Consider the following 12,286-nt stretch of genomic DNA (forward strand, 5'->3'; position numbering starts at 1 on the left):
TTCCTGACGGGCCACCCCCAGGTGGTAAGGGTAGGTAAAAACACATCCGCCACGCTGATCCTTAACACGGGTGCCCCTCAGGGGTGCGTGCTCAATCCCCTCCTGTACTCCCTGTTCACTCATGACTGCACGGCCAGGCACGACTCCAACACCATCATTAAGTTTGCTGATAACACAACAGTGGTAGGCCTGATCACTGACAATGATGAAGACAGCCTATAGGGAGGATGTCAGAGACCCGACCGTGTGGTGGAAGGACAACAACCTCTCCCTCAACGTGATCAAGACAAAGGAGATGATTGTGGACTCCAGGAAAAGGAGGACCGAGCACGCCCCCATTCTCATCAACAGGGCTGTAGTGGAGCAGGTTGAGAGTTTCAAGTTCCTTGGTGTCCACATCACCAACAAACTAACATGGTCCAAGCACACCAAGACAGTTGTGAAGAGGGCACGACAAAACCTATTCCCCCTCAGGAAACTGAAAAGATTTGGCATGGGTCCTCAGATCCTCAAAAGGTTTTACAGCTGCACCATCGAGAGCATCCTGACTGGTTGCATCACTGCCTGGTATGGCAACTGCTCGGCCTCCGACCGCAAGGCACTACAGACGGTAGTGCGTACCCGCCAGTACATCACCAGGGCCAAGCTTCCTGCCATCCAGGACCTCTATATCAAGGAAGGCCCTAAAAATTGTCAAAGACTCCAGCCACCCTAGTCATAGACTGTTCTCTCTGCTACTGCACGGCAAACAGTACCGGAGCGCCAAGTCTAGGTCCAAGAGGCATCTAAACAGATTCTACCCCCAAGACATAAGACTCCTGAACATCTAATCAAATGGCTACTTAGGCTATTTGCATACAAGGTAATATGTACATGCGTACCTAAATGTACATATTACCTCAATTACCTCGACACTGGTGCCCCCGCACATTGACTCTGTACCAGTACCACCTGTATATAGCCCTGCTATTGTTATTTACTCTTTAATTATTTGTTATTGTTATCTCTTACTTTTTTTTTAGGTTGTTTCTTAAAACTGCATTGTTGGTTAAGGGATTATAAGTAAGCATTTCACTGTAATTTAACCTGTTCTATTCGGCGCATGTGACAAATAAAATTTGATTTGATTTGAAATCAATTCAATCTAACCTCAGTAGATACAACAATATCCCAGTTGCTTTAACCGGCAGAATATCAATTGTCAAAATGACTATATAGCCGCGGCTGAATGCTTCCCTTGTCTCCCCCTTCAGGTTATTGGGATACATTTCATAGTGTGGTTTCAAAATGTATATGGCAAGGTAAATGAACACAGATAAATGTAACAAATGTACAACGAGGGAAAGAAGTAGGACTATCCCTACCAAACTTTTTAAATTGTATTTCCAGGAACTAGCATTCTTCTGTCCCCTGGCTGAGTATAGAGAGAAATATGGTGTCTCCTATTGCCCTGGAAGAGGTGGTCTTCACTGATATATCCCTTAAACAATGTAATATGGTGTCTCCTGTTGCCCTGGAAGAGGTGGTCTTCACTGATATATCCCTTAAACAATGTAATATGGTGTCTCCTATTGTCCTGGAAGAGGTGGTCTTCACTGATATATCCCTTAAACAATGTAATATGGTGTCTCCTATTGCCCTGGAGAAGAGGTGGTCTTCACTGATATATCCCTTAAACAATGTAATATGGTGTCTCTTATTGCCCTGGAGAAGAGGTGGTCTTCACTGATATATCCCTTAAAATGGTGTCTCCTGTTGCCCTGGAAGAGGTGGTCTTCACTGATATATCCCTTAATATGGTGTCTCCTGTTGCCCTGGAAGAGGTGGTCTTCACTGATATATCCCTTAATATGGTGTCTCCTGTTGCCCTGGAAGAGGTGGTCTTCACTGATATATCCCTTAAACAATGTAATATGGTGTCTCCTGTTGCCCTGGAAGAGGTGGTCTTCACTGATATATCCCTTAAACAATGTAAAATGGTGTCTCCTATTGTCCTGGAAGAGGTGGTCTCCACTGATATATCCCTTAAACAATGTAATATGGTGTCTCCTATTGTCCTGGAAGAGGTGGTCTTCACTGATATATCCCTTAAACAATTTAATATGGTGTCTCCTATTGTCCTGGAAGAGGTGGTCTCCACTGATATATCCCTTAAACAATGTCAACTACGCTTTGATCCTATTATTGCTCACACTATTTATATTTGGTACAACAACAAAAAATGTGTATATAACTGGGAATCAAAAGATTATGCCCATACTCCAAAATTTCACAATAATACCTTGCTATCTGCAGGGCGGCCTTTTGCATCCCCCCAATTGGCCAAATGTTGAATCCGTACCCTTACCGATAATCATGGACAGTAATGGTTTGAGAACATTCCAAGAATCGAAAAATACATACACGTTATCAGGAAACTCCTTTTTTTCTATAATTGACAACGTAGGTCAGCTACTCTGGCCTATGAAGTCCCTTGGGAAACCCAACTACCAAACCATCCAATGATGGGATTTATAAATACATTATGTGGGCTCCAGAAAGGACTGATCTCTACAATACTGTATGTAACGGCTGTCGTCGGGAATGGAGGACCAAAACGCAGCGGGGTTAAGTGTACTCATCTTCTTTAATAAAGAAAAGAAGGAAAACAACAAACACTGAAAACACAACGACAAACTAACAGTCTGGCAAGGCACACGGCTAAACACAGAACAATCTCCCACATCACTACACCAAACAATTACCCATATATATAGGACTCTCAATCAGAGGCAACGAGAAAGCACCTGCCTCCAATTGAGAGTCCAACCCCCCATTAACCTACACATAGAAATACCACAAACCAGAAAGAACATAGAAATACAAAACATAGAACATAAACCAAAACCCGGAAATAATACATCCAACACCCTACTACATAAACCATCACCCCGAACCACATAAAACAAATACCCTCTGCCACGTACTGACCAAAATACCATAAAAAATAACCCTTATACTGGTCAGGACGTGACACTGTATATAAACAACCTTTGGTAAATTAATATCCTGAGCTAGCCATTAAAAAGTATGGTTCACAGATCTAATTGAATCTGAACAACCCTTTAACTGGAACAGAATATGGCAAAAAAATTACCTTGGCATCCTGTAATCTGAACCATCAATTCATTTTAAGTTTGTTCACAGACTGTATTTAACACCAAGGAAGCTTTTTGCGATGAAAAACGGTTCACTGTTTCCCCTAAATCAGATAGGCACATTCCTTCAAATGATGTGGGAGTACCCTGCTGTTAAATGATTCAGGGGCAAAGTTTAAAAAATTTTTGGGGGGAGTGCATGATTTTAAATATTCAATGCTTTGCATCTAATATGTTACTTAATGATGATAGTGCCCTTGAAACTCTCAATCAATCAGAGAACAATACTGTTGGCAGGCAGCACTGCTGTGAAAACATTTTTGTCTCCAAAATGACAACCACCTCACTCTCTCCGATTTAACCAGTGGATACAGCTGCATGGTTTCTGAGTGGGGCGGGAGGATGCGGGAGGATGGATGGTGACTGTGTCACGTCCTGACCATAGAAAGATGTTATTTGCTATGGTAGAGTAGGTCAAGGCGTGACAGGGTTTTTTCCCCTATGTTTTCTATTTCTATGTTTAGGTTCTAGTTTTGTATTTCTATGTTGGGGTTTTGTTTGGGATGATCTCCAATTAGAGGCAGCTGGTCCTCGTTGTCTCTAATTGGAGATCATACTTAAGTAGGGGTTTTTCCACCGGGGTTTTGTGGGTGATTCATTTTGAGTTTTGTATGTGTTCATCGATGCGTCACGGTTTGTTGTTTTTATTGTGTATTTATGTATTGCATAGTTTCACAGTATAAATAAAATGTGGAACGACACACACGCTGCACTTTGGTCCTCTTCTCCTTTCGGCAACCGTGACAGACTGAAGTGGGGAATGGGTTGTGTCTGTTTGTGATTACCATAGTAATTCTCTCTCTCAGTCTAATTTTTTTATTGCTTTTGTACATTTAAACCCCCCTCTGAATTTTCGATTTGGTCACGAAGTTGAGCTCACAGTATATTTAACCAGTTGAAACATGTCTATTGTCATGTCACAGAGCTCACGGAGATCGCCTATACTGGCTGCTTGTCTCACTAAATAACTAACACACACACACTCTCCTGAAATACCCTGTACTGCATGTATATCAGTGCCTGCTGATAGGATTGTACCTGATCAGTGTGTATTATAAGCCCAGCGACGCTCATCTCCTGATTTAGTACCACAGGCCTGTGGAGATCAGCTGCAAGCAGCTTGTTGTTCACACACGCACAGCCTGGTTGGTTAGACATATGGCTTAGTCCAGAATCAAACCTTATTCATTCACTGTACATAATGCACTACTTAGGACCACAGCCTAATAGGCAGGCATACAGTCACATAATACAATTGGTTTTGACATTTGACATTTTTCCATTGGCTCAATTGAACCAGGCAAGTCAAGTGTCTTGTTGTTGTTTGGCCAATATCTCTCTCCTGTTCGTAGTCTATCGACTACACCCCCCCCCCCCCCCCCCCCAGCCATAGCAAGACTTATCACATCACTATGATTGATTGTTAGTACAGATCCCTATTATTGATCACCTATTGATCGTGTGCACAGAGGTTGTGTCTCAGTGATGGTCTATTGTTGATATCATTAGATAGCAGATATCTGATAATGACACTAAAAATAGAAAGACTCAAAACACCATGATCGTGTAATGAAACCATGAAAAGTAATGCAGCTAACCTGAGATCTGGTGTTTGAACGTAAACACCAATGTAAGTGTTATGAGACTAAGAACGTTTTAAAACAGAATAGAAGTACTCCGAAACGCCCAAAGTGGTTCTTCAATCTGAATATTGTTTTTTTAGGAGAGCATTGGAAGGGGTGGGGGGGGGGGGCAGTGCATGTAAAAGGCAGCATAAAAATACGTTTTTTGGGGGGGGGCAGACTGTCTCTCATACAATCAAATGGTTAATATTAAATGGAATTGAGTTATAGCCTAAATGTTGATTAATGATATTTTAGTGGAGTTCCACCTTTTTCAATGCTTTATTTAGACATAATAGAAAGAGGAGGAGACAGAGAAGGAGTGAAAGGGACAGGCGGAAGCTGCAGTTGAACCCCTGGGGCAGTAAAATGGTGCATTTCTTTGGAATTGATTTGAATTTTCACACACTCAGCCACACTAAAACATTATTCTGGGGTGAATATAAATTGACAACAACAACAAACAAAAAACATATACTTAATAGAAATTGAATGCAAGTAGTTTCAATGATTTTACCCAAAAATGTAAGAATAAATCCTACTTAATATGTTGCTCAAAATGTAAGTCACTTTTATTAGGATAACTCACCAAAGAGAGAACATTTTGTGATTGAACTGATTTGGTGTGAATCATATCTGGTCACGTGGCTCTTTTTTTTCGAGGATTATGGGTAATTCAAATGTTTTAGAGTTTATGATTATTTTACAGAACGTTGTATGCATGTTTGAAGAACGAAAAGTACATTTCTATATTAGTATTAAGCAGCTTGTTGTGCCATGAGGTGTAATGGATTATGATGAACGGATATCAAAACCATAAATCAAAATGACGTTCAATGGTGAGACTACCCATTCCCACGTTTCAACCTTTTGATGGAAGAGGGAAATATAGTGCTTGTTGTAAAACCTTTAGTTACTGCTGGTGGATTGGGCACTGTGCTCAACAAACCTACCAAAATGGGTTAAATGGGCAAACGATCAGATACTGAACATAAATACATTTTAACATATTGCAGAAGAGCTGTTCTAACGTTGAAACACTGTGATAGTGTTTAGAACATTTAGAGATGGGAAACAACACCAAAAGAGAAGGTATCTAATTCTGCACTAAAACAGAACTCGAAACGCCAAAACAGTGTTTTCAACCTCTTCCGGTTGGGTTACACAACACTTGATTAAGTGGTGTTACGACACATGTCATCTTTCAAAACATCTCAGAACGATGTGTTTCAATACTCCAGCAAAGTTCAGCTTTCGCCTCCTTCGCGTTGGTGCCAGCTCAGTTGCCATTCGTTTAGGTGTTACAGAGCACTTCATTTTAAGTGTATGAGCTGAATAGCTCACCTTTCTGTTGACTGGATTAAAGTTGCTGACCGCCATTGATTTAAGTGTGTCTGTGTGTTTGAGTGCGTCTGGAGGGAGAAAGAGAGAGCGAGAGCGAGAGAGAATTACTATGGTAACCACAGTGTAATTATGAGGTACAGCTATGTATATCCACGGAACCGAACTCGGGAGACAATGCGGGCACTGGCAGTGTGTGTACACTGTAGTCACTATGTGATCAGGGATGCAATACTGTAGAGTTGGTGTTTATCCCTGGGCTTGGTCTATGTCCTGATCACAATTTTTTTATTTTTTTTTGGTGTAAGTGGGGACAATATATCAGCTGACCTTCTCTTCACCAGAAGTATAATTCCTAAAGAACCAGTAGCAGGAAATTGTTGAATACAGTAGATGCACACACTGACCGGCCTCGGTAATGCACCGTGATGACAGTGGACCTGGGTATGGAAGTGGAGCAACACCGGAATGGATATGTATTGCAGATAAGAAGCTCACACTCAGCTCAGGAAGTCTTTCTCATGCAACATCCTGTTAGTGGTGTCCCTGTAGATGTGCTGTTTCATTGTTTCTCTTGGTACATGAGACCCACAATGATAGCCGTCTGCTCACTGGAAACGTGTGTGCCCTTCCTGCACACACCCACAGCAGAGGAACGGAACTAAGCTTACAGTGGCTTTTATGGTGAATATTATGCTCTTGACTGTGTTTGCTGGTGAAAGCATCGCTCCTGTAGGAGCTGTAATGCTGAAAGCATCTCCGGTGCAGGACATTCCAAGAAGTTGGTTTTGTGAAGCTGTGTCACACCCCTTTCCTCGTTCCAACGCTGTGTTTTAGCCAACATATTTTTCAGGATGTCAGTTTTATTAGGCTTTGTGTGTGTGCTTTGTGTTTTTTCTGTCTCGCTCTCTCTCGCTCTCTCTGTTTGTTTGTCTGTGTGTGTATGCCTGTGAAACGTGTGTGTGTGTGTGTGTGTGTGTGTGTGTGTGTGTGTGTGTGTGTGTGTGTGTGTGTGTGTGTGCATGCATGTTTGTGTATGTGATACTGTGTGTGTGTCTGTGTGTGTTAGGTTGTGTGTTTAACGCTGTATTTTTAAACGTCTGTCTCCCCTCTCTCCCCAGGTTATGGGTGCCACTGGTGCCTCGGGGGTTAACTCAGACAGAGCTCTGCCCAGCTCAGAGATGTACCAGCTGGACATAGTGCTGAAGAGAGGACACAACCTGGCCATACGGGACAGAGGAGGTAGAATCATATACAGTATATCTGTCCATCTATCTTTAGGGGGGGTGGGAGGTACAGAGTTGGACTGGAATAATGTGTTTGTAAAAAAAAAAAAAAATCATGAAAAGTCTGTCTCACTTTTTTTTCTCTCTCTCACTCTCTCTCTCTCACTTTCTTCTCTCTCTCACACTTTTTCTTCTCTCCCTCTCTCACTTTTTTTCTCACTTTCTCTCTCGATCTCGCTCTCTCTCTCTCCACCCTCTTAGGTACCAGTGATCCATATGTGAAGTTTAAGCTGTGCGGGAAGGAGGTGTTTCGCAGTAAGACCATCCACAAGAACCTTAACCCTGTCTGGGACGAGGGGACTAAACTACTGGTGGACAGTCTGCAGGAACCTCTCTATGTCAAGGTAACAAACACACACACACACACACATGCACACGCACACACATGCACACACACACACACACTCTAACACAGATGGTGTGTGTTTTCCCTGCAGGTGTTTGACTATGACTTCGGCCTTCAGGATGACTTCATGGGTTCAGCTTACCTCTATCTGGAGTCCCTGGAGCAACAGCGGTACTGTAGGCCTATGACATCTGTATATTACCTGTTTGTAAACTGTTTTGGCATATACTGTACATACAGTATGCAGATCACCTGTCTGACAGAATGATAATACATACACCACTTAGCAGAAGCTTTTCTACAAAGCGACTTACAGTACAGCGAGTGCATGCATTTTCAGTCTGTGTATATGATGATCCCTGCACAAATTGAACTCACGACGCTTACCACCTTAGCCACACGAAACCACTTGACCGCATTACGTCATCAGCTATTGTGGCTCCCGGGTTTTGCAACCTGTTTTCCTCTGATTTCCTCTGTTCTGTTCCTCCAGTGGAACCGGACCCTGCCTGAGACCTGGTGTCACACAGACATCCACACACTCAGACACACACAGGAATTGATTGTGATCTATTCCTGTGCAGGGCAATACCAGTTACTCTAACACTGCAGGACCCTCACTACCCGGATGTAGACCTGGGAACACTGGAGCTGACCGTCACCTTAAGACCTAAAGACGGCTCCATAGAGGAGCCGCACAGAGATGCCACTGTAAGTGTCACACCACCACTTACACACTGACAACAGTTATCACTATAAGAGAACTATAGGGTGTGCAGGGTTTTGCTCCAGCCCGGCACTAACACGTTTCATTTTTGATGAGATGCACGGTAAGGGAGCCAGATCACTGCAGTCCCGGAAAAACTACAGGGCGGTGCAGGTTTCTGTTCCAGCCCAGCGCTAACACGTCTAGCACTGAGATAATGTAAGGCAGCCAGCAGCTATAGTGTATTGAGGGTCTAGTGGTGCTGAGTCTGTGAACTGTTTGCGTCCAACAGACAAAAAAGGTGGTAAAGGAGCATCGTTGGAAGCCTTATGTGAACAAAGTGAGTCTATTGGTAGTTAGCCCTTTAGCCTCTTGTAGCATATTCCATACCTGCCAACTCCAATTAGTCTCTTTAGCCTAATGTAGCCTGGCTTAATATTCCTACATGCCCTCTCTCCATCTCCCTGACACTCTTTCACACAGATTTAATATCCATCAGGGGAATTTATTGGGTTCTTACCCCCTTGATTAGTTTTAATTAAAGCCTTAATTACAGCAGCATCTTAGACTGTATTTTTTTTGCGTCTGTATCTGGAGCAGTGTGAAACTGGAAGCGGGAATTTGGAACACTGTCCTGTTCTGTTATTTTGTGTTCTACATCGGAGGGGGATGAGGCATCTGCAGTACCAGGATGTAAAATTAATCCTGTCAATGTATTATGCATGATCTGCTGGGTTAATTAGACATGATCCCAACAGCTACACTAAAAAAGAAAAACAAAGAAGAAAAAAAAAAGTTGCTTCAACGTACAAGGCAACCAGCTGCAATAGGATTGTGATTTTTCTCAACAAAATGTTTGTGTGTGAAATTTCTGTTGAGCAAATTCACAATCCTATCGCAACTGGTTGCCTTACAATTTTATATAGAGACAACATATCTCTCTTTTTTTACAGTGTACACAGCCTGGCCTTTCAAGTATGACCCTCTTCCACTCTGGGAGAGATTGTGGGGCAGGGAAAGAGAAAAAGGGGATGGAGATAGAGAGGGGGGGTACTGATCAGAACCAGTGTGAAGTGTCTCTTATCCATACTTTGATACTCTATAAAATCGAAAAGGGGTGTTAAATCCGTTTTTTCCCCCACCAATCTACACTATCTACTCCACATGTTCAGAGTGAAAGAAAAATCATAGAACATTTTCCAAATGAATAAAACATGTAGACGTCTTGACAGCGTATGTCTTCACACCCCAGAGTTGATTGTTGGTGGAAGCACCTTTGGCAGCCATTACGGCTGTGAATCATTTTGAAAAAGATTCTACCAAACTTGCACAACTTTTAGGGCCACACATATCCATTGATTTTGACAAAATTGCTCAAGCTCAGTAAAATAGTTTGGGAATCATTGATGGATAGCAATATTCAAACCTTGTCTCTGATTTTCAAGCAGATTTAAGTCAGGACTGAGACACCACCTCTTGGAAAGCCATTCTGGTGGGTTTTTGGCTATACAATTTGTGTATTTGTCCCGCTGAAAAAGAAAACTCTTTCCCAGGGTTAGGTTTTCAGAAGACTACGGCAGGTTTTCCGCAAACTTTTTACCTGGGCTTTGGCTCCTTTCATATTTATTTTGATGCTGACAAACTCCCCACTCCCTGCCAGTGACAAGCATACCCATAACATGATGCTGCCACAACAATACTTGAAAATATAGAGGATCAACAACATCACATTCACTCCTCATTACTGGCCTGTTTACCACAAGGCCATTAAGTAATACTACAATACAAAATGGAAAATACATCTTATTTGACCAGTTTCTCACAGCAGGAAAATAATCCTGCAGCAACAGGAACTGTGAATAATTATGTGGATTATAATTATTGGAAACATTTTGGGAGTTTATACATTTTTAGTTAGGGTAAATCAAGTCTGACATTTTAAAGTGGAAATTACCAACTTTAGAAGCACTTTTAAACCTTCGAATACACTGCAATTTGCAATCAGGACATCTTTGTTTATCACAGGTTTTTATACATTTGGAACATTTAGAAAAAATGTCTTTCACTTTGAAGATGTGGAGTAGGTTGCATAGATTTGTTGGTTAAATTTGTTTAATTTAATCCCATTTTAGATGTAACATTAAGGCAGCAAAATGTGAAAACAGTGCAAGGGGTCTGTAGACTTGATGGTTTGGCCCTGTAGTTGATGGTTTGGCCCTGTAGTTGATGGTGTGCGTATAAAGTATATCCACTTATTCCAACTACTCTACATACAGTGCCCTCTGAAAGTGTTCAGACCCCTTGACTTTTTCCACATTTTGTTACATTACATTACAGCCTTAACTCTTTGGCATTCAGGCCAAATAGTTCAATCTTGGTTTCATCAGACCAGATAATCTTGTGACTTCCGTCTGGCCACTCTACCATAAAGGCCTGATTGTTGGAGTGCTGCAGAGATGGGAGTCTATGTTGAATGGAGTGCTCTTTCAAATAATGTGTCTTATTTCTAGACCATGCTGCTCAAACGGACCTGGAGGCGATCCAGTAAGGTAAAACTATGAAGAATAGCATCAGCTCCTATCCCTAGCTATACCCTGTGTGTGTGTGTGTGTGTGTGTGTGTGTGTGTGTGTGTGTGTGTGTGTGTGTGTGTGTGTGTGTGTGTGTGTGGCAGCCGCATCCATCCCAGTGCTGTGTTGCTGTGCTCTATCCCCTCATCCCCCTCCACTGAACTCATCATGAGGGGCCGCAGTGGCTGGCAGGTCTGCGTACCCACATCCATACAGTCAGATCCTGCCCTAGCCTTTTGGAATTTGTTGGCCCTCTACTCATTTTGCAATGCGGCTGAGCGAAAAATGTGCAGTTTTACAGCTAAGTCCCTGTAATTCTACACATTTTGCCACAGGTTGGAGAGAAAAGTTTGCAGTTTTGAATATGATATCTGAGTGAGAGTGACTAACAAAATCAATGGGGGCCCCCTGGTCGGTAATCGGACCATGATTACTACAAGTTTGATAGCTGGCTAGGCGAACTTATAAATCAAAAAATGGTAGCTGACGTGGGCTAATTGAATGACTGTCAGTGACTGACATAGCAAGATAAAAAAACTGCCGACGCACAACTAAATTTCGAAATTGCACCTTGTGTATTTTACTATTATAACTCTCGACGGTAAGTTGAGATGCCGACTGAGTTCTAAAAAAAAAAGACAAATATTTGCCCATCCCTGGTCTACAGTAGCTGGATAAGCAGGTCTGACCAGCATGGTCTAATTGGTTGCTGATTTACCAGCATGGTCACTAGCATTCTGCCCCTGAAAAAGGCAGTTAACCCACTGTTCCTTGGCCGTCATTGAAAATAAGAATTTGTTCTTAACTGACTTGCCTAGTTAAATAAAGGTCAAATTAAAATAAAAAATACCAGCATAAGCTGGGCTCTAGCACACCAGCATGAAAGTGAACAAAACACAACAAAGGCTGGTCACCAGGAAAATCAGCTCTAGTCACAAGCATATGCTGGTCTATGCTGGGTTTTTTCAGCAGGGTCAGTCTCACTGCCACACCAGAAAGAACACTATCCCATTTTAAACACAGAGATAAGCTCTGGATCCTAGAGATAATATATATATTTTTAATTCTAAACACCATAGTTCAGCAAGGAAACACCATGTCGAAATGTGTTTCACCATTTATTAAAGAACGAATAATGCAAGTCTAGGCGATATGGGCTCCGCTCCTTCAGGGTAGCTCACTGCCCAAGCGAAGCATCAATATATACAATGAACTACAA

General features: G+C 42.2%; 1 protein-coding gene across 5 annotated transcripts in view; it reads left to right on the forward strand.

Moving 5' to 3' along the window:
- The window catches only part of LOC106563084 (multiple C2 and transmembrane domain-containing protein 1), a 52,366-nt gene that overhangs the window by 28,964 nt on the left and 11,116 nt on the right, over positions 1 to 12,286 (forward strand). For 2 of the 5 annotated variants that reach the window (XM_014128308.3, XM_014128307.3), the window contains exons 2-6: positions 7,282 to 7,402; positions 7,648 to 7,790; positions 7,884 to 7,963; positions 8,377 to 8,503; positions 11,009 to 11,047. In XM_014128308.3, the coding sequence (XP_013983783.1) occupies positions 7,282 to 7,402; positions 7,648 to 7,790; positions 7,884 to 7,963; positions 8,377 to 8,503; positions 11,009 to 11,047 (510 nt within the window). Of the gene's footprint in view, positions 1 to 6,092; positions 7,017 to 7,281; positions 7,403 to 7,647; positions 7,791 to 7,883; positions 7,964 to 8,376; positions 8,504 to 11,008; positions 11,048 to 12,286 lie in introns of those variants that run through there. The other 3 variants (XM_045689894.2, XM_014128310.3, XM_014128312.3) reach the window with 3 other exon arrangements.

The sequence above is a fragment of the Salmo salar genome, chromosome 11 (assembly GCF_965601325.2).
Source record: "Salmo salar chromosome 11, fSalSal1, whole genome shotgun sequence".
NCBI classification, from domain to species: Eukaryota; Metazoa; Chordata; class Actinopteri; order Salmoniformes; family Salmonidae; genus Salmo; species Salmo salar.